At 36.5% G+C, this 23,598-nt stretch overlaps 2 protein-coding genes across 6 annotated transcripts in view; one reads left to right on the top strand and one right to left on the bottom strand.

Moving 5' to 3' along the window:
• LOC101744708 (prestin) overlaps positions 1 to 1,662 on the bottom strand; it is a 73,044-nt gene extending 71,382 nt beyond the window's left edge. The window contains exon 1 of the mRNA XM_012692764.4: positions 1,521 to 1,662. Within this exon, the coding sequence (XP_012548218.1) occupies positions 1,521 to 1,561 (41 nt within the window). The 5' untranslated portion in view covers positions 1,562 to 1,662. The remainder of the gene's footprint in view (positions 1 to 1,520) is intronic.
• LOC101744856 (mitochondrial fission process protein 1) lies at positions 7 to 23,369 on the top strand. 5 transcript variants are annotated; one of them, XR_009975145.1, is made up of 5 exons: positions 12 to 355; positions 1,569 to 1,696; positions 3,440 to 3,537; positions 3,810 to 4,060; positions 23,244 to 23,369. XR_009975145.1 is itself a non-coding variant. In XM_004929046.5 (4 exons), exons 1-4 carry the CDS (start codon positions 304 to 306, stop codon positions 3,985 to 3,987), a joined length of 456 nt encoding a protein of 151 aa, XP_004929103.1. In that variant the 5' UTR covers positions 7 to 303; the 3' UTR covers positions 3,988 to 8,371. The 5 variants fall into 5 exon arrangements, 1 of the variants encoding a protein (XP_004929103.1); XR_002430950.3 differs by lacking the exon at positions 23,244 to 23,369 and adding an exon at positions 14,431 to 17,856; XR_009975146.1 differs by lacking the exon at positions 23,244 to 23,369 and adding an exon at positions 14,423 to 17,856.
• The last annotated feature ends 229 nt before the right edge of the window (positions 23,370 to 23,598 follow it).

The following is a 23,598-nucleotide window of genomic DNA, read 5'->3' as shown; positions in this document are numbered from 1 at the left end:
ATGGTAGGTATAATCTATGTCTGCGCTCGTCGGCGCCATCGTCGCTCGAGTTTTGATTAAAAATTTTAGTAGATCTGTTTTTGAAGATAATTATTATATTACAAAAACTTCAAGATACAAAAAAATTGGACTCAGTAATCATAAATGCCTTTTGTAGGGAAGTTTAAAACAAATTGGTGCTTAAAAACTGCCTTAAAAGTTATCTAATCGTGTGCCTTGTTTTTCCAATAAAATCTTTGCTAATTTACAAGATACGGTTTGAAAATTAAATTTAAACGATAAATGTGTAAATAAACATTAATAATGGTAGAAACGAACAGAGATTTCTTCAGAGACACCTGGGTACGTTATTTAGGTATGTAAGTATTTTGTATTTTATTTATTTACTAGATAATGACCGGTTTTTTTTTGGGTAAATTGTGTTTTTTAGAAATTATATTTAAATACGAATTATATATTCATAAAATGATGAAATATAAATAATATTTTGCGATCTTACCGACAGAATAATAAAAAAATATGAACTGTGGTTAAATAATAAAATAATTTCTTTAAATAAAGAAAAAATCAAAATCAAAATTATTGATAAAGTTGAATATTGAAAACACGAATAAAACAACAATTTCTGAAAATAAATCGTACCTAGATCGATTAATTGTTCCCGAAATCCCCTGTATACTAAATTTTATGAAAATCGTTGGAGTCGTTTCCGAGATACAGATAATATATGAATACATATACAAGAAATGCTCGTTTAAAGATATAAGATATTATTTTTTATGTTAAATTAATTGAAAATATGAGTTTGAACAAAAATTCAATGAAATAGTAATTTGATCATTTCTATAGAGGTACCAAATTTCAGTACCAAGAACATATTATTAGATATTACTGTAAATTATTGTACTTAATTCTTTTAAAATTAAGTATTCAAAGTTTAACGCACTTGACATTTGGTGGTAGGACCTCTTGTGAGTCCGCGCGGGTAGGTACCACCGCCTTGCCTGTTTCTGCCATGAAGCACTAATGCGTTTCGGTTGTAAGGGTAGGGCAGCCGTTGTAACTATACCGAGATCTTAGAACTTATATCTCAAGGTGGGTGGCGTATTTATATTGTAGATGTCCATTGGCTCCAGTAACCACTTAAAACCAGGTGGGCTGTGAGCTCATCCAAAGACATAAGCAATAAAAAAAAAATATCACTTATCATAGAAATACTCATTTCAGTTCTTGTCTACAATAGTAATACTGGTATATCAAGACAATCTTTAACTTAATGAGTGCTTATCTTAGCATTATGGGTTCGAATTCCTATGATATATATCCTATGATAGGAACTTGAATATATATTTAAATAGAGAAGTTTTAGTAACATCTTATCACAGCTACCCTTATCAGTTTTTTTTTAAATGTAATGTAGGTTAAGGCCCTGGAAGCTAGTACAAAGTGAAAAAGAAGATTGGGACTACTGAACAATCAACTCAAAATGTATCTAGAAACAAAATCAAATAAATACTCACATCTCATCACTCGTTATATATTGATCGCTGAATAAATCCATGTTTCAGGTTACGCGAATGAAGTTGGAGAATCTTTCCGTCCTATTGTACCAGTGAAGGTGGTCCGAGCAAGTTACGGAGTAGCATTCGCGTATGTTCTCGCCGATACTGCTGACAAGAGCTGGAAAATGATAAGAGTATGTTTGTCATTAAACCCACTAAATAAAAATCCTTAAAGATGAAAACTTCAGAACTGATTCTATTAATTCTCTGGTTCTTGTAAATTTAAGACTAGTTCAAATTTTTCATCTTTTAAAGCAAAAAATCTTTATTTAAATAAATTATTAGTATTTAATGTGAGTCGACTATTATCAAAGCCGGCAATCTGACTTTTGGAGAATGATTGGTAAATCAGAAAAACGAATTATTGACTTTGTATTCCACTGGCAGTCACAAAACTCTTCGGAACGACATCTTAGATAAATAACAGGTTAACTATTAACCTTTATTTAATGCAGGTTTTGAACCGTATTCTTTGAAGGAGACGATTATATTCATATCAATCTGTATTGACATATCAATAAAAAAAATTGTCCAAATGCACAGATTGCCACCTTTGATAATAGACGACTCATGTATAGATTTAGAATGATCAGGGTAGGGAAGATCTAAGGAAAGATTTAGGGTAGGGAGACTGAAACAATGGGGTGACCGAATTAATAGGGAAGGATGGCCAAACTATCGGCAAGGACAGATCAGTGGACTGGAGGACAGGACTGGAGGAGGCCTTCACCCGAGGAGGGGTCCATATCCAATAACAATAACTAACTCTTACTAACATTTAGACAATAGACAATATGCAAAACATTAATAACCAACCAAACATTAATAAACAAATACCACATTCTAAATGGAAATTAAGGAAATACAGGCTTCTTTATTTTTTATTTATTTAATGTATAGATTTGTTTCTTAGTTTTCATTGTTATTCAATAATTTATAGCACTACACAAGTGAAAGTACTCAACACAAGAAACAATGCTAAGGTGCCTAATTATTCTGGGATTGTAGATTTAAAATATATTATTTAAACATCATCATGTTGGTATATGATTGATGATATATTATTTGGATATACAGAATTTGTTATTTCTACCTGCTGTTCTAGACTAACTAAAAAACTTTCATCTTTTACATAAGATGAGAAATTTAATTTAGAGAAAATGAACTTTGCTTAAGCTAAGCTTGCTCTGTTTGAAAAGCAGTTCGAATTAATCTAGAATGATATATTTTAAATGTTTCCTTTTTAATACGCTTTTATTAGCTTCAGACGTATGTATGTAACGGAATCTTTGAACATGATTTTGACCCCCTACAAAACGTTAAAAAAATGATATTCAACTAAAAAATGTCAAATAAATAATAAATTTGAATTGAAAATAGTGTAAGAAAAATTATTTTATTGTAAAAAAGCGTGGGGTGCTTTTCAGGATATTATCAAAATAATCCTTCTACTCATATCTGTTCATAAAATGTTAATAACTACTGATACCATGCACCCCACAGTTTTTTACAATTAAATCATTTTTTCTTACACTATTTTTAATTCAAATTTATTAAAATTTATTTTCTATGTTTTTGGTTGGATCTTCGATAAAAGTGTATTTTCGTTGTTTTTAAACTATTGTTTATTTTATCATGCTAGCATAGTAGCAGTAGTTAGGTATGTGATTGAAAGAAAATAAAATACTCTTTGTACAGAATAACATATTGGAGTATTATTTGAAATAATAACAAAAAATAGAATTGAAAGTTTATCGATCATATATTCATTAGACATTTTAAACATATCGATGACTCTAATTTGATCAACTAATAGGTTGGTCAGTTTGCTAGGTCACTGAGCTCAGTTCAATCATATGTTTTTATTTGGCTTACAGAAAGTCGGTCGCCCTAAAAAGGTGCTGATAGAGACCGGAGACGCTCTGTTATGGCAAACATTGGCCTCGGTTGTCATACCAGGATTCACAATAAACAGGTTTGTATACTTAAATACCTTATCTTTGAGGAAAGCTTTTGTTTTAATATGTATTCTTTTCTTTTTTCCTGGAGTAAAAATGTTTTTCATTATAAGAAATTTTAACGCTGCATAGAGTTGTTAGTGCTGAAAGTGAGACACTTTTTCAAGCTTCTCCCATATGAGACGGTTCTCCTTACCTCTACCCTCCATATTGAGTACATTGATAATGTCATGTCAGAAACCTTATCTATATCCAGAAGTTAATGTCATATATATATCTTATATTTCAGAATATGCGTGCTCTCACAGCGTGTTCTATCGAGAAACGTACCGAAAATGCCCTTGAGCGTTCGGAATTGGCTGACTGTGGCCCTAGGGCTGGCCTCCATACCGGTCATAGTGCGACCCATAGACAAAGCGGTGACTATCATGATGGACTCGACTTACAGGAAGTGGGTTCAGGCTTAGCACTCATAGTCTCTGCTTCAGCGCTGCGTAGCTGCAATGTGTTTTAGTGAAGACAGAGAAAATCGAATCACTGGTGAGATTTCCACTGCTCAACATAATCCTACAGGGTTACGACCATATACAAAGGAGGTTGTAAGGAAGCAACCTGTAACGTAAATTGCGATCTAAAATTGCAATAAAAAGTCAATTTTAACAACTTTTCCATTACCCGCAATGTATTACAAAATCAGTTGACCTACGACTTTTCCATTGCACGCAATGTATTACAAAATCAGCTGACCTCTGAAGACAACGTTCTCTGGCATTATAAATCAAAACTAATGCTCTCTAAAAAATGGCATTTTTGCAAAGGGTTTCTATTATAGTCGGCTAATTTTCAAATGTAAGAAGTCCACCGGCGGGCGTACGGATTGATAGCTGTCGACAGCTTTGGTAGGATTTTAGATGGAGATGAGAAGACATTTGAGCGTTTTAGAACTGGCTGTATATATAGCATTTAGATTAGGATAAACGAGTACAAATTACTTTATGTATTTAATATATAAAAAAAACAACGAAACTTATGCTGTGTCCTATGTATATAGTGCAAGGTGTGGACACAGTGGTGTTTTGGAGCGCCAGTCTCTTCATTCCCAATGAACCTCTTACATTTGTACCTATTTTACTGTGACCGTTCACTTACTAGAGGGCGTTAGGGTTACACACGGTCGCTACATTGACTTTTTTTTCCTACCTAATCTGATTGCCTTGAGAGGCTATTTCAGTGGAACCTTTACTAGTAGGTGAGCTCACGGGGCTCAAACCTGACGACGTTGCTAACACGAACCCTAACAAGAGCCGTGCTTCGCAGAATCTACCACAGGATCGGAAACACGACCCACTGAGAAGATCCGGCGAGAAACTCAGTGGGCTGTGTCTGAGAGTTAATTTACTCGTCGAGCCCTTCGTCGCAAGCGACGGGTTCGACGAGAACGGTGACTGGTGCTTGAAGTACCTAGAAGCACCGTCAGTGGATCGGGAGGATCCGAGATGACGTGTTTTGGGCGACGTCGACTGCTTTCCAGTCTGTCCGCAGGATCGGGAATGTAGTTACCGGCGGCCACGATGAGAGGGTTCTCGTGTCGTGTCGCTTTGTCGAAGTGGTCCCGGTAGCAATAGGTACAGTGTACGGTAGGCAGCGGCTTGGTTCTGCCCCTGGCATTGCTGAAATCCATGGGCGATGATAACCAGTCACCATCAGATGGGCCGTATACTCGTCTGCCTACAAGGGCAATAAAAAAAATTTCTTAGGACACGGGCTTTTTATGTCAGATTACTAACGTACCCTGTTTTGGTAAACGACACATTTGTCTTCGATACGATTCTGTGAGATGTGTGCTTAGTACGAGTTTTTTAACGTTCTCGTTAGCGTAAAAGTTTACTTAAATTTGTATGCAGTTGGGACAGCGCCCCTAGCGGCAAACGCAGCCAAACTTTCCAACTCCATACAAATTCTAGTTAACTTTTACGCTATCGAGAACGTTAAAATACTCGCACTAACCACACAGTATGTATAAAGGCGAGAATTGTTGGGCCGAGTTACTGGAATTGGATTAAGAATGAAAGAAATAATTTGTAAAGTTGTTGGACATACTAAAAGTATTGCTTAAGTGTCCTTAATCAATGCGAATGTGTATCGTATTGTTATACATCTGTAATTGTTGTCTTAGGATTTTGCTAGCCGGGCACGTTATCATTTTTAATTTTTTTTACGAGTCTTATTTAACGCTTTTACCATTTTATTATTTTGTTTCCTACCTATTCTAGTAACTTCGAGGGGTCATAACTAGATTCACAGAACTAGTAACTCAAACCTGACGATGTTGGTAACACTAGCCCTAACAAGAGCAGTGTTTTCCAGATATTTTTTTTCCTACCTATGCTGATAGCCTTGAGAGATTATAACAGCTTCTCCTTGACGTGTAGGTGAGCTCACGGGGCTCAAGCCGAAGTGTTTCTAACACTGACCCTAGCAAGAGCAGTCCTTTGCAGAATCTACTACCGGATCGGAAACGCGACCCACTGAGAAGATCCGGCGAGAAACTCAGTGGGTTGTGTCTGTGGGTTAATTTACTCGCAGAACCCTTGACCGGTGCTTGTGGTACCTAAAATCACCGTTAGTGGATCGGGAGGATCCGAAATGACGTACTTAGGGCGACGTCGACTGTCTACCATTCGGTTGGGAATGAACTATCTTCAAGATCTATAGCTATCATATACCATGATAATTGTATCCGAATGGCTATTTTAAAATGAATATAATAAAGGCGATGTTAAACAATACGATCACTTTTTTATAATATTGTGTTTCATATACCCTTTAATATAATCTTGTTAACGTCATTGTGACAGCTTTCAAAATTATTAAGACTATCTGTAAAATTAACGGTACAAAAATTTATAACTTCGCTTCATTATGCTGACCAGTATCAAGATGAATGATATTTGATGAAATCAATTGATAGTTTGTTTTGCTTAAGCGCGTTTTTTTTTATTGCTTACATGTGTGGACGAGCTCACAGCCCACCTGGTGTTAAGTGGTTACTGGAGCCCATAGACATATACAACGTAAATGCGCCACACACCTTGAGATATAAGTTCTAAGATCTCAGTATAGTTACAACGGCTGCCCCACCCTTCAAACCGAAACGCATTACTGCTTCACGGCAGAAATAGACGGTTTCTGGTCTTTAAATTACAAACACATTATTAATACTAGCAATCTCAGCGGAGGAATGTAATCGCAGAGCGATGTTTTAATTGTCTGTGCAGCTATGAATTTACGTAGTATTTCTTAATAGACACATCTTGATATAAGTTTATGGGATATTGTTGATATATATAACGGATGTATTTCGAACGAAGCATTTCGCAATTTTTATAAAAGTGACTGAACTAGTGATCTCGAACGTCATAGAGAGAGAGGTCGGTAGACTGAAAAAAAAATACTTACAGACAAATTTATAACAATCATATTTAAGAATAATAGGGAAGTGATAAAATATTAAGGATGAAATTAAACAACAAAAGAAACTTTTGAGTTTCATCGCCACGTTTTAGTAAAGTTACTTCATCCCAAAATAGTTCTACATCATTAAGAAATGTTTTGATTTGTGCACAATTTCTTAAAAAGCGCCACTCTATATCAATTTCCTGGAAATCATTGCTCTGAACAATATCGGGAAAAAGCCTACTCTTAAGAAGTATCGAAGTAGTTTTGCCAATTTTAACATTTTTTAATCAATATGTCAAGATCAATAATGTCTAAAAGTGTAAAATCGGTAGAAAAATCGGGAGGATTTCCATGTATACTCTGAAATCATAGAAAAATCGTTATATTTCGGCAAAACAGAGCCCATATCGGTAGAAATACCGAAAAATCGGTAGGTTCGAGACCACTGGACTGAACGAAACTTTAGTATGTGACGTCATTTGCGGTGAAAATATACTTTAAATATGCCCATAGATTATAAAGTAAAACAGATAAATTATACTTATCGTCCGTAATTTGTTTTAAAAGGTTACAATAATTAATCGATTTTATTTATTAATTGAAATTATTAAAGGATCATTGAAAGTAAATATTGAGTATTTAGATATTGTAGGATATAGTAGTAGTTTACTAAACAACACATAGGTAATATCTTTATTTTTATTTGCAAAGAAAGAGTAAGTTATATGAATTTCAGTACTCAATACAACATAATACTCAAAAGGGCCAATCTCATAAGGACTCGCATCCAGGGCCGTAAAACACTTAAAAAAAACATAAGAGGCAATGGACTTGTAACCGGTAAATTTTATAAATAAAAAAATGCTACATGTAACATGACGGTTTCATTATTTTCATTTTATTACATATCTCTGGTAGTTTTCCAATTACAGCACAAGAGCGCATTATGCGGCATAATGCTCAACTAAGCTTCAGCATAATTCGGCATTGTGCGTCACTGAGTCGCATTATGCTCTGTAATTGGAAAACTACCTGTATTAGTTTATTTAGTTATTAGTTTATTAGTTAGCACAATGCCGAATTATGCTGTAGCTTAGTTGAGCATTATGCCGCATAATGCGCTCTTGTGCTGGAATTGGAAAACTACCTCTGTCTCGACTTTTCGAATACATTGTAGGTTTCATTAGCGCGGAAATTAAATCGAAAATGTTGCAATGTTCACAAATCGGAAGACGGTGGAAAATTCTTTATTATTAGAAAGATTATGCTTTATTAGGCTGTGATAATTATTTTGTAATTTTAGTCGACTTACTCACATTTTAAACATGCGAATGTGATTATTGACCTTTTGTTATTGTTATGTATATTAATAAAGTGTGCACAAGTTCAAAATTGTTTTACTACTGTATGGAGAGTTTTAGAGGTTAAAAGAACCATCTTAAATTGGAGACAAGTTGACAAAGTGTCCAGCTGTAAGCCGTAACGTACAAATTGAGAAGCCACCAAATTAATAGCGCAAGTTTAGCAAGTAGTGTGATATGAAAGTAGCATTTGTAAAATGAGTGAGGCGTACTTTTATTTAGTTATTTATTAGGCACACAATATACATCACAAGTCAAAAAAAACACGAGTAGAAAGATATAAAATCTGGCTTGCAACATAAGCCTTGTGCGCACGACTAAGCAAGGCAAAGTGCTGCATTTGTACACAATGTTCCTTACATCTATACGACAAAACAACATGATAAAGACAACTAATCTAACTTTAAATAAATAAATAAATAAATAAATAACTTATATTGTAAGAAAATAATTTAATTCACAATATACATTAAACAATTACACTATTTAACCTACTATTAACATGGAGGATGCCCTTGAACATTTTTATAAACGTCACTAACCTACAAGTAAAAATATCCAAGTCAAGTGTGCTGACTTGAAAAAAAGAATAAAATAACTTTTAGGGTTTTTTTTTTTGTTTTTTTCCTACCTGAGCTGATAGCCTTGAGAGGCTATTTCAGCGGAACCTTAACTAGTAAGTGAGCTCACGGGGCTCAAACCTGATGACGTTGCTAACACGAACCCTAGCAAGAGCCGTGCTTCGCAGAATCATAAAAGTATTTTTGGACTTACCACTACTGGCTACGGTGGCGCCACCCTATTCGGGCTGTTTTAGAAGGTAATTTTTTGTACACAGGACTGATAGTGTGCTTTTTTTCACGCCGGATGTTCTCAGTGGGTCGCGTTTCCGATCCGGTGGTAGATTCTGCGAAGCACTGCTCTTGCTAGGGTTAGCTAGTGTTAGCAAATTCTCTTGAGGTTGAGCCCGTAAGCTCACCTATCCGTCTGGGCGTAGCTGGAATAGCCTCTTAGACTACCAACGAATAGGTTGGGAAAAAGTTTTTTTTTTCTTGTCAACTGCTAGTAACTTCGAAGGGTTTTATTAGCTTTACCGAGCGTGTAGGCGAGCTCACGGGGCTCAGTCTGGGATGTGATTCTTAGGGTAGAGGTACTGTTACATATGCCCCTCAATAATAACCAACGTAATATAAATAATAATGCAGACTTCCTTTTTTTCCTACCTATGCTGATAGCCTTGAGAGGCTATTTCAGCTTCACCCTAACGTTTGTAGGTGAGCTCGCGGGGCTCAAATCGGAGATTTGCTAGCACTGAGTCTAGCAAGAGCAGTGCTTGGCAGAATCCATCCGGATCGGAAACGCGACCCACTGAGAAGATCCGGCGAGAAACTCTGGGCTGTGTCTATTGGTTAATTCGCTTGTCGAGCCCTTCGTCGCGAGCGACGGGTTCGACGAGGACGGTGACCGGTGCTTGTGGTGCCTAAAAGCACCGTTAATGGGTCAGGAGGATCCGTAATGACGTGCTTTGGGCAATGTCGAAGGTTTACCATTCATCATGCGCATCGTCTTTAGATACAGACGATTTAGTGCTAAAGCGCGGCAGAACAGAATTGGTTTGAGTAGCGGAAACACACATCGTTTGTATTATTTCTTTTATAAAATAAACTCAGTGTCAGTCACAGATTCCTTTTTTTAAAAGAGCTCCTGGACTCACTCTGTGCGCTTCATATACTGTACCTACTTAAAATTCGTGGGATTGTGAGTGTCTGTCGCTTAAAAATTAAGATGCCTTATATACTATCCAGCGAGATGACTATGCCGGTGCTAGAATCCCGCAGACAGATGCTAAGTTGTTTAATAAAATACTTTAAGCGCTCACAAACAAAATAAACTATAAAATTTATCAGCAAAAACCTCTTAGTAAAATTACGTTGCTAAGAAAATATGTTAAGGAGCGAATAATAAATATTAAGATGAAATTTTCTTAGCACATCTATCACGCGATGCCAGTTTATTATGGAATGAAAGTAGCATATCAGTGATACAATAAACAATTATTATCTTTAGTATTTGTTTTTTCATGCATTAAATTCTGCAAATCGACAAACATTTGAATGAAAAGTGAATAATATTTATTTCAAAACATGCATGTTATTTTCTTGGTGTAATACATATATAAATATATAGATATAATTATTATAAATTATAAATATAAATATGATTCTATTAGCGACCCGCTCTCGTAATTTATTATTGATTTTATTGAATTTTCTTATTATACAAATCTGATCTGATTATTTTTTTTTGAACCTACCTAAGCTGAGAGTATTGAGAGGCTATTTCAGCGTAACCCTAACGTTTGTAGGTGAGCTCACGGGGCTTAAACCTGATGACGTTGCTAACACGAACCCTAGCAAGAGCCGTGCTTCGCAGAATCTACCACCGGATCGGAAACGCGACCCACTGAGAAGATCCGGCGAGAAACTCAGTGGGCTGTGTCTGGGAGTTCATTTACTCGTCGAGCCCTTCGTCGCAAGCGACGGGTTCGACGAGAACGGTGACCGGTGCTTGAATTACCTAGAAGCACCGTTAGTGGATCGGGAGGATCCGAGATGACGTGTTTTGGGTGACGTCGACTGCTTTCCATTCTGTCCGCAGGATCGGGAATGGCTGATCTGAAACGGTTTCTTGCCATTTTCAAACTAAAGAAATAGCTTTGTGATGCACACTAATATTTAATTTAAAAGTAAATATCTTTTATTGGAATGCGGAGGTATTCGCTCGACATGTATAATTTAGTTTAATTTTAAAACCTTTGAAGTGGTTTTTAATTTTTTAGTGTATTTCCAAATTCATATGATTTAATATGGGAGAAAATGAGATAGGAAGCGGTTCTTTTTTAATGAGAGTAGACATAAAACCTATCGCATGGCCAGTTATAAAAAAAAAAAAACATAAAAGCAAAAGTCAAAAAGAGGGAGAACAAAAAAAGACTATCGCCGACCGCACCGCAGGCATTGTACACGCACATGCCGCGAGTGGTACCTATACCAGTTTTATGAACAAATGCCATCAAGTCGTCAGGCCAGCCGCCGCCATTACGTGTCGTCCAGCAGTCACGTCCGTTGAATTCTGCAGCCTGTAAGAAGCTAGCGACCGGTTGGCAGGTACGTCTACTCCTCATAGCCTAGCCTCGGCCACCTTGAGACATAAGTTCTATGGTCTCAGTACAGTTACAACGGCTGCCCTGCCCTTCAAACCGAAACGCATTACTGCTTCACGGCAGAAATAGGCGGGGTGGTGGCACCCTACTAGCGCGGACTCACAAGAGGTCCTATCACCAGTAAAAAGGTGTGTGGCGCATTTACGTTGTAGATGTCTATGGGCTCCAGTAACCACTTAACACCAAGTGAGCTGTGAGCACGTCCACACATCTAAGCATTTAAAAAAAAAGTGTTATTTCGTCGCTCTCAAACCAAAGTCCGCTATGTGCAAAAACTCTATTTTGAATTAACGAGTAAAAAAACATTTTCGTATAAAATTTTATATGAAAGTGAATTTTTAAGAACTATATCAAATGAAAGCTATAGATAAATATTAAAGCTATAGACACATACCAGTTTTTTTTATACGGTAGACAGGGCTGTGAACTATACGAAAAGGTCAAAAAGTAAAACTCTCAAAAAGTCCATATGAGGCCTATAGAATCAAAGGCAGCTAAATCCAATCTGTCAAATATTCAGGTAAACTACAAAAATCGGCTCTAAGCACGACATTACGGATCCTCCCGATCCATCGAAGTACTGCTCTTGCTAAGACCAGTGTTAGCAACACTCCCGGTGTGAGAAGCTGAAATAACTTTCTTCGGATAGTTACGATATTCTTTATTTTAAAGCAGATTTATAAAGAACTAGCGACCCGCCCTCGCTTCGCTTCGGAAACATTAAAACACACATGAAACAAACAAAAAAAAAAACAAAGTAGCCTATGTTCATCAGGGACAATGTCGGCTTCTAATGGCAAAAGAATTTTTCAAATCGGTCCAGTAGTTTAGGAGCCTATTCGAAACAAACAAACAAACAAATCTTTCCTCTTTATAATATTAGTATAGATGAGAATATTACTAATAATCTGAATTTTAAATGATAAAACTTCGTTTATTAGTACTTAGTACAGAGTAAAAATAAAATTTTGGAACTGAATTTGGTAGAGATTTAGCTGCATTTGTTATAACAAGAAAACACTAAAGCATGTCCAACTACCTAACTAAACAAGATAGCGCCACTGTTAATCCATTTTACGACATGAAGTCGTTTAGTTGCCTTTGATTTTATAGGCCTCATATAACAGATTGTGACTTGACAACGACGATTTGTCGATTCCAAGCTGTATTCCAAACAGCGACATTAGTAGTGGGAAATTGCTCAGTAATGTAGACTTATTTCTTATAGCTCTCTAGTCATGCCCATTATATGCAATCATTTAGAAAAACCTTGTGAATCTACCGTGTATTATGTACTTATTACAAACATTAATTTAAAAAAAGAGACCTGTTCTAATACTAGTCATGATCTATTATGTGCATGTAAGTATATAAATCATACAGTGATTTCATATTACATGAACGTAAACGGTATATTATATCTATTTATTGTATGTATGCATTTTCTATAATAATGTATTGTTTATAGTAAACAGCAACATACCTGTTGAATCTTTTTTAGAATTTCTGTAAATAAAAGCGGTTGTCTGGCAGAGATTGCTTTTAGCGATAAGACGGCCTATTGTACAAATATATCTGGTTGTTGTCAGTTTTTTAATAAATAATAATAAATTAATATTTACTAACAATCACGCCACGTTAACTGGTCCCGTGATAAGTTCGTAAAGAACTTGTGTTACAGGTACCAGATAACGGATATAAATGTAAGATTTTTATTATACACATACATATTTTTAATATACATCCATAACCCTGGAAAAGACATTTATATTTATCATACAAATATCTTCCCTTGGCGGGATTCGAACCCGCGACCCCCTTGTGTACTGACCATGCCACTTACCACTACACCAGACGGCCGTTAAATGTTCATCGTGTTTTGGTGTGCAAAGTATATTCTGTCTCTCTCGCTCTCTCTATTCACGCATATTAGGACGCTTTTATTGGCTTGGTATGTTTTGTATGTAACGGAATCTTCTAATGTCTTTTCCACTTTTTTTTTCCTATCTAAGATAATAGTCTAGAGAGCCCATGTGAACGTCAACGGACTAGTAGATGAGCTCACGGGGCTCAAACCTGACGTTCTTGCTAACACGAACCCGACTTCAGGATATCCGATTAATTTGAAAATTTGCACGCGCATCAACGGCCAATGACAATACTATCATTTTGTAACATCACTCTAATATTCTGACCAGTGTCAACAGGTAAAAGAAAAGATGAAATTATTATCTATTGATACTTTAACGCGTTTTCTTATTTCTTAAACTACATTTATTCTACTAATATTGTAAATACGAAAGTTTGTAAGAATGTATGAACCCGAACCCGTCGCTTGCAACGAAGGGCTCGACGAGTAAATTAACCCTCAGGCACAGCCCACTGAGTTTCTCGCCGGATCTTCTCAGTGGGTCGCGTTTCCGATCCTGTGGTAGATTCTGCGAAGCACGGCTCTTGCTAGGGTTCATGTTAGCAACGTTGTCAGGTTTGAGCCCCGTGAGCTCACCTACTAATTAAGATTGTTACTCTTTCACGCAAAAACGACTGAATGGATTTTGATGAAACATTACAATAATATAATTTTCATATCAGAATAATACATAGGCTATAATTTACAAAGATATAGTGTGAATTACCCAAAATATAACGACAAGTACCATGTAAGAAGGAAAAAAAGGAAGAAAATTAAATAAGATCAATAATAAATTACAGTTCCTGAAGCTAAGCGATGGAGGGGCCAATAGTTGTGTTATAAATTAGTCCCTTATAGGGCACATCGGACCAACGCATCAATCTTGGAAGAACTAGGCGTCTCCAAGTCTGTCCACCACTTGCCTACGTATGATTTATTTCTTCAAGTTTTTCAGGCACGTTGTGAGAAAGGAGGATGAAAATCTCGAAAAACTACTAATTACCGGCAAACTGGAAGGAAAGGGGCCAATGGGGCGTAGTCCTATGGGCTGGTCCGATCAAATTAAGACGACATTGGACTCCAACATGAAGAAGCTGAGAAGTGCGCGTTTGGGATGGTATGGACATGTGATGAGACGAAATGAAAATGAGGTTGGTAAGAGAGTGTTAACTATGAATGTGGTAATATAGAGGAAGAGGTAGAACTAAGAAGAAATGGATGGATTGCGTGAAAGACGATACGGGTAAGAGGGGAGTGAGCGAAGAAATGGTATATGATAGAAGAGTATGGAAGGAGAAAACACGTTGCGCCGACCCCAGGTGACTGGGAGAAGGGCAGGATAATGATGATGATGATTGGACTCCAACATCAGTGTAGCTATCCCCTGCGCAGAGGTCAGTAATGAATGAAGGAACATAGTCCGAAGAAAAGTGCTTGCTCCATGAAGATCACGACCCTCAGAAATGGGGAACATGATGCAAAGAGGAGGAAATTTACGTATGATATTACGAGTATAATATTAATATAGATATGCGTTACGAATTCGTGGTAAAGACATTTAAAAGCGACTGTCTGTCTGACTTTTATTTAAGTATTAGCTTTTTATTTTTTTTGATGAATGTGAATAAATACACCTAAGCTTGTGTACATTTTTTAATGTCTTTATATCAAGTAGTTAAACATGATAATGGCATGATAATTGTTATATTGGGCAAGCTTAAGATACTGATTCGTAATGTTTCTGTTGGAACTGCTTCGCTTCGTTTGCCGCTAGGGGCGCTGTTCAAACTCTATACAAATTTGAGTTAACTTTTACGCTATCGAGAACGTTAAAAAACTCGCACTAAGCACACGGGTCATTCTTCACATGTCATATATTTAAGTTTTTTAACAAATCTCACACAAACCCGATCCACTAGCGGTGCTTTTAGGTACCTCAAGCACCGGTCATCGTTCTCGTCGAACCCGTCGCTTGCAACGAAGGGCTCGACGAGTAAATTAACCCTCAGTCACAGCCCACTGAGTTTCTCGCCGGATCTTCTCAGTGGGGCGCGTTTCCGATCCGATGGTAGATTCTGCGAAGCACGGCTCTTGCTAGGGTTCGTGTTAGCGACGAACAAAACAGTGTTCAGCGAGTGGGCCACCACCGGAGTGTACAAAAGTAGAAAAAAGTTATATGATCTGTACTCTGAAAAAGCTTATAATAATGATGAAACATTTCATCAATATGTCAGGAACTATTCAAAACTATTTAGAAAAGTTTGTTTAGCGGCAAAATCTTTACATTTAAGTGATTTAATAAAAAATGCCCCTGACAAGATAAAGATGACTTGGAACATCATTGGTAGAGAAAGTGGAAAAGTCAGAAATAGCCACCAAGAATTCTCATTAAAAATAGATGATAAATTGGTAACTAGTCATGAAGATGTGGCTAATGCTTTTGAAAAGTTTTTCTCTGACATTCCAGTTTCAACTACCACTTCTCTAAATTCATCCCCCACAGCAGCTGAAATATTATTGCATAAACATGTCAACAAATGTAATGAAATTTTTAAATTTAAGGAAATTAATTTAAGCAGTATAATAAAAAGTTTTAATAGCCTTAATGTAAAAAATACAGCTGACTTGTGGGGAATATCAGTAAAGATTTTGAAGTCTGTAATAGACATTATTGCTCCTCATCTTGTTAGTATTTTTAATGATTGTATTAGGTGTGGTGTATTTCCTGACTTAATGAAACATAGTAAAGTGATTCCTCTTTTTAAATCTGGTAGTACTGATGACCCCTCTAACTATAGACCTATTTCAGTACTCCCTACGTTGAGTAAAATTTTTGAAAAAATTATTTTGACCCAACTTTTAGAACATTTTAATTCAAATAACCTGCTTCATAATAAACAATTCGGGTTTACCAGGGGTCGCTCTACAACTGATGCAGGTGCTTATCTAGTCAAAAATATTTTTAAATCTTGGGAGGAATCGCATGATTGTCTTGGAATTTTCTGTGACTTATCCAAAGCATTTGACTGTGTTGAACATGAAACATTGGTGAGGAAACTACATCACTATGGTATTAGGGATGGTGCATTGGAACTTATTACTTCCTATTTATCAGGACGGATACAAACAGTAGATGTGAAAGGTAATAGATCTTCAGGCACCTTGTTGAAAATGGGTGTACCTCAGGGTTCCATTTTGGGTCCTTTTTTATTTCTAATATATATAAACGATTTACCTAGTTTTATTGAGTCCCGACACGAGGTCGTATTATTCGCAGATGATACATCTTTATTATTTAAAATTAAACGACAACTACAAGTCTATGACGAAGTGAATGATGCGATTTCGTGTGTGGTTCATTGGTTCCGTATCAATAACCTATTATTGAATAGTAAGAAAACTAAATGTATTAAATTTACTTTAAAATGTATTAAACCATCTTTAAATGTGAGACAAGTGGATAGTGATGTAATTGTTTCTGAGGAATCATTGGAGCTTGTTGAGTCAACCGTATTTCTTGGTATAACAGTGGACTCCAAACTGCAGTGGGGACCTCATATTCATAAATTGGCGAGTAAGCTCAGCTCTGCAGCATACGCAGTAAAAAAAATTAGAATGTTAACAAACGCGGACACGGCTCGTTTAGTTTACTTTAGTTACTTCCACAGTGTCATGTCCTATGGCATTTTGCTATGGGGCAATGCGGCCGATGTAGAAATGATATTTATTCTGCAGAAAAGAGCTCTACGTGCTATTTATAACATGCACTCAAGGGAATCCCTGAGGGAGAAATTTAAAGAAATTAAAGTTCTCACTATGCCATCCCAGTACATTTTTGAAAATTTGATGTATGTTCGTAAACATATTGAGGAGTTTCCTAAACAGTCGGACATACATAATAGAAATACTAGGAACAAACACAAGCTTGTTGTGCCGATGAGTAGGTTACATAAGATACGAAATTCATTCGGGTGTTTGTCTGTGCGCCTGTACAACAAAATCCCACATGATGTTCAGAACCTACATATACATAGGTTTAAGAAAACTATTAAAGAACATCTGTGCAATAAAGCTTACTATAAAGTCAATGATTATCTAGAAGATTGCACAAAGTGGGAATGAGTTGCTCGCTCCAGGCATTTCAATATTGTAGTAATTGTTACGTTATAATACTCAGTGTAAAAAATTCATATTTAAAAAAATAATAATATTAAAAAATAAATAAATAATAATTCTATATGTAAAAAAAAAGACATGCCCGCTGAGTTTCTTGCCAATTCTTCTCAGGACGGAGGCTAGTTCTTGTGAATTGGCGGTAGTTCTTTTGACGTTCAACAAGTATGTACTTTCATTTATGTTGAATAAAAATTTTTTGATTTGATTTGATTTGATTTGATTTGATTTGACGTCGTCAGGTTTGAGCCCCGTGAGATCACCTACTAATTAAGGTTACGCTGATATAGCCTCCCAAGGCTCTCAGCTTAGGTAGGAAAAAAAACACACACACACACACAAATGTAACCACTGCGTAGAATTTTCACCGCGTTATGGTTTTACGAATTACTAGAGGTCCCGCAGTAGTCGAAATTCGACTATAATTAATTGGAATTTTAAGTTTGTACACTATTATGATTGTATTTTATACTTCTATAATCACAAATATCGCCAAGGCTACACTATAAAAAAATATTAATAAACAATATTTAATCTATTCTCAATTTGACAACAGACGTCAAGAACAAAAGTTTCTTTTTTTATTTTATTTTTTATTTTTTTTTATTGCCTTTGTAGGCAGACGAGCATACGGCCCACCTGATGGTGAGTGGTTACCGTCACCCATGGACTTCAGCAATGCCAGGGGCAGAGCCAAGCCGCTGCCTACCGCTTAATACTCTCCACAAGCCTCGTTTAAAGAAGGACATATCATAGCGCTCGGGAAACACCGTGGAGGGGAGCTCATTCCATAGCCGGATGGTACGTGGCAAAAAAGATCTCTGGAAACGCACTGTGGATGACCGCAGTGGCTCCAGGTAGTATGGATGAACTCTACTCCGGTTTGTTGACAAGTTTGACAATTAAGAGTATGCATGCGTGTGTGCGTCAAATCCATGGTATGTAGTGTGTGTAATGTTTTCTTTATTGATTTAATGTATCTTTTATGCATTATTTTAAAAAAATATTAGCATTGTGCACTTCTTCTCTATATTATCTATAGGTGTGGAAAATTTCATACTCCTCCGTCCGCGCAATTTTCGTAAAAAGGGATACAAAGTTTTTGCTTCACGTATTAATATATAGATGTAAATACGAGGTAAGGACAAGTTGTTTTTTGTACTAAATGTGTGGACGAGCTCGCAGCCCGTTTGGTGTTAAGTTGTAATCAGAGCTCAGCCACTCAACATCACAATGTGCAGCCTTCTTAAGACTTACACGTGGAATTTCCACTATCAAACAGATATTGTTTTTAAAATAAATTATGCACTCAATGTGTAAACTTTGATAAAATAGTTATAGTTTGAAAATAATTCCATTGGAGCTGTCTCATTTGTGTAAAACATTGAATCATTAAAAAAATCGCATTGTTTTCTTTTAAAATCAAACGTTCGTATTTCATTACTGGTGATAGGACCTCTTGTGAGTCCGCGCGGGTAGGTACCACCGCCCTGCCTATTTCTGTCGTGAAGCAGTAATGCGTTTCGGTTTGAAGGGTGGGGCAGCCGTTGTAACTATACTGAGACCTTAGAACTTATATCTCAAGTGTGTGGCGCATTTACGTTGTAGATGTCTATGGGCTGCAGTAACCACTTAACACCAGGTGGGCTGTGAGCTCGTCCACACATCTAAGCAATAAATAAAAAAATCGTAATAAATATTTTTGTTATTTGCATTGTAATTAGAAAGAGCGTTCGATCCACCTGATGGTAATGAATGGAAGTAATTACCTTTGATCATGGACGTCAGGAGTACCTAGGACCTGGCTAAGCCGTTGCCTACAGCTGATTATACCCGTCAAACCTGATTGAAGAAGGGCATGTCGTGGCACTCGCGAAATAGAGTGTTTATTTTAAAGCTGGACAGCACGCGATAAACGAACTGGATCTAAACATTACGGATGATGGTAATCATGAGTATGAGTAACGATGATAGGGAGAAAGGGTTATTTTAATAAGAACTGCGAACAAGTGATATATTGTCTCTAGGAGTAAACTAATATTCCCCGTGTTATGAGTGACAAACACACTTATATCCGTTCACCGTCCTCGCCGAACCCGTTGCTTGCGACGAAGGGCTCGACGAGCGAATTAACCCATAAACACAGTCCACTGAGTTTCTCGCCGGATCTTCTCAGTGGGTCGCGTTTCCGATCCGGTGGTAGATTCTGCAAAGCACTGCTCTTGCTAGGGTCAGTGTTAGAAACACTTCGGCTTGAGCCCCGTGAGCTCACCTACACGTTAGGGTGAAGCTGAAATAGCCTCTCAAGGCTATCAGCATAGGTAGAAAAAAAAACGATCAAAAACGCGCTGCCTTCATAGAAGTCCTCCGACATATTTCGAACCTAATTAACAGGGCATTTACTAATAAATAAGATTGGCCAGACGTCGCATTGGTGATACTGATTTGGCAGTAGCTATTTCTTCGTCATGTTAATCGTCTTATCGTTGTCGCCGCTGACTACTCCCTGAACCCTGAGCTGGCTACCGGAGCTCATAGACATCTACAACGTAAAAGCTGCCACCCACCTTGAGATAGGAGAGTTCTTATGTCTCAGTATAGTACAACGACTGCCCTACCCTTCAAGCCGAAACGCATTACTGCTTCACGGCAGAAATAGGCAGGGTGGTGGTGCCCACCAATGCGGACTCACAAGAGGTCCTAGCGCTTGTTCGAACACTACCGCTTGTTTGAATACTTATAACTCGAGAACGGCTCGACTGATTTTAATGGTTTTTGATTTTTTTGTCTCCGTTCCTGATAACAGAATAACTATTAATTTGGATACGCCTGAATTGTACTGCCATAATGACAAAGTGATGTTTAATTCAACTAATTTGTAACATGACATTCATTGACATTGACTTAGGCCAGAGGTCGGCAAAGTGCGGCTCTTTGAACTCTTGAGTGTGGCTCAGATACAAAATATATCGTACGGGCTTGCCCGCCCTCTAATATTATCCGGCTGTGGACGAAAAAGCCGGTTAATAGTATGTACCCCTGACTGATGTCTGGGCTGATTATTATATATATATATTAATCTAAGCAGTATACAATATAGCATTTATTTTATGATTTGAATTAACAATTTATTACAAAAAAATTCTTACGTGTAGCTTCTGTTTGCGCACGTTTAAGAACAAGATAGGCTACTGTAGCCATATTAGAGCGCATGAGAGGCGCGGACATTAGCTTTTAAGTTATTAAACTGAAAAATCTGGTCGCCGTGGTCGAAACCGGCTTGGAACCATGAATGAATATTACAAAAAAAATGTATTTTTTCAAGAAAAATATATCTTTTTAATATTAAATAATTTTTATGCATTATTATAAATGAAATGTTAACACAAACAATATTATGTATATTGTATAATGCTTACTACATTTAAAAACAGACTTGACTCTCAATTCTTTTAAATCGTTTTAATTTTCATATTTGGCTCTTTGGCTAATAAGTTTGCCGACCACTGACATAGGCAGTTCGACCGGTCGAAAAGCCTGATATAAACGGTAGCTAATTGATTTTATATTAATTTAACGAATATACAAATTACTGAAATGTATTAACATAACATATTTATTTCCTAAGACTAATTTGGTTAATTTTTTTTATTAATTAACACATGAGTTCTAAGTCTTGTGATTTTTATTAGTTCACTTACAGTACATAAATCTAAGTCTTGAAAATATAATTAAGCCATTTCAATACGAACCTTGACGTTTTTTTTTTTTAAAACCAACACAAATTTTTTCACTTCACAGAAACATGATTTATTAATTTTATTATAGACGTGATAAAATCCTGTATGTAAGGATTTCGTGAGTCTATTGTTTACAATCGCACACGCGGCACCACGACGACACGCTTCACTTAACTGAGATCTCAGATCTAGTCGGTTTTTGCCAGCGGCGTTCCGCGAGAATGTATTTGGTCTGTTCCATAAGCGACTGGCGGGAGACAAAGCGTGACCGAGATCTACGCTTACAGGCGCCAATCGCCCAGTGTGCTTAGTGCGAGTTTTTAACGTTCTCCATAGCGTAAAAGTTAACTCAAATTTGTGTATGGAGTTGGAATGTTTGCCTGCGTTTGCCGCTAGGGGCGCTGTTCCCACTGCATACAAATTTGGGTTAACTTTTACGCTATCGAGAGCGTTAAAAAACTAGTATTAAGTAAACAATGCACTAAATATCATTAAGCTAAGCGAGCATTCGGCATCAAGTTCTTCCTTAGCGTCCTCTAGGTACAATCCCAGAATAATACCTATCAAATATTAAAATTTCGTATTTTTTATATATTCTGTAGAATTTTGCTCGTTGGATAGATTTTATTGCATTCATTTTTGAGACGATGATGAAATAAGAGATGTTTTTAGAAATCTAATTTAGTAATGTTTTCGAATATACGTTCAGCAATCGGTGAGATGCAAATTAGATTTGCAATATCGCGGATGTGATTGTTTATTAACTATAATTTTAAATTTTAACGAAATATTAAGTAACCGATTTCAACAAAATAAAATGAGAATACCATCAATGTAGTCCCAATCAATCAATTAATTTAGCATTATTAAAAGAACTCATGCAAGAAGCCTCATGCGCTGGACTGATCAAGTGCTTAGTGTGTGTGTTCCTACGTTTGCCGCTAGGGGCGCTATTCCAACTCCATACAAATTTGAGTTAACTTTTACGCGATCGAGAAGTTAAAATACTCGCACTAATCACACTGTTCGTATCAATTTAGTATTTATTATTATAGTATTTTTATTTTTCGATTGCTAGGCGATTTATCTAAAACACTAAAAGATTGAGGTTTCCGTATATTACAATCATGACTGCCGGCAAGTTTAAAAGAAACACATAGACATAGTAATATAATTGAGAACTAATGAATGGGTCATTATGTTCTGAAGTTTTTTAGAGATACATAAAATATAACCGAATCCATCCGTCTTCAACATCGGACTACTACAATCGATCTTATATTGACCTGGAATAGTAAGACGGCAAGCTAAATGAAATATCCTATGAACTATAATAAGCCAAGATAAACAATAAATACACTTTTCTAAATCTTACGAATTCGATAATTTGAAAACCATTTAAAAACGAAATCCTGTAAAACATAGCGGGAATAGTCCAGAGGGGCGAGCACGAATGACTATTGAAAATGTATTCGTATCGTTATCGAGAAAAAAATGGTATAGGATTTAAACAGCGCCCCCTACCGGCCGTAACAAGAGTTAATTTCAGCAGCACGAATGAACTTACTATCGTTTATTATCGAGTCGTCACGTTCTTGAAACTCAAAATCGAGAGCACGAAAACTGTTTTGACATGCGGTCACGTAAATCTCGAAGGCTATCTGGCTATCGAGTACTACCGTCTAATGTAACGATCCGTTTTCGTATCGAGGACTCGATACATTTACATTACGAATTCGATAGATTTTCGTGCTTGACGCTCAGCTACCACGACTCGATTTTTGAGACGTATTTATGGTACGCACTTTAACCGATATCTCTTGACACTTGCACCACAGTCATTCTTTTTCTCTAGATTCTATAACTCGATCCCAACCCGCGCTGCGAGTTCAAGACTGAAGCTTTAATAAGTTTATGGTTCAACTTGAACCTGGGATTAACGGTTTCGGAGGTGAGATAGTAAACTAGTTAAAGCAAACAATTTACTTTTGTTTTTATTTTAATTATTACGTTTCTCGTAGTTACGAAAATTTTCAAAACTGGTTTTGAGTATTATTAGGGGATATTAATAGGAGATAATTTCGAGTTCACAAAATCGGTATGTAACGGTTTTATTTATTCATCCATACATATTTATCCGTCCAGATTTGAAACCGGTAAGATGAGTAAAAATTATTTTTTCTTTATCGAGCCCGCGACGATATGTTTCT

The sequence above is a fragment of the Bombyx mori genome, chromosome 16 (assembly GCF_030269925.1).
Source record: "Bombyx mori chromosome 16, ASM3026992v2".
In the NCBI taxonomy this organism is placed as follows: domain Eukaryota; kingdom Metazoa; phylum Arthropoda; class Insecta; order Lepidoptera; family Bombycidae; genus Bombyx; species Bombyx mori.
Note: the sequence above shows the minus strand (reverse complement) of the source record. Positions and strands in the feature narration are given on the sequence as shown.

Excerpts from the sequence above, each read along its gene's own strand:
- LOC101744856 (XM_004929046.5), top strand. The coding sequence starts at position 304 with ATGGTAGAAACGAACAGAGATTTCTTCAGAGACACCTGGGTACGTTAT. Across the intron at positions 356-1,568 it reads CACCTGGGTACGTTATTTAG|GTTACGCGAATGAAGTTGGA; the intron begins GTATGTAAGTAT and ends TCCATGTTTCAG. Across the intron at positions 3,538-3,809 it reads CCAGGATTCACAATAAACAG|AATATGCGTGCTCTCACAGC; the intron begins GTTTGTATACTT and ends CTTATATTTCAG.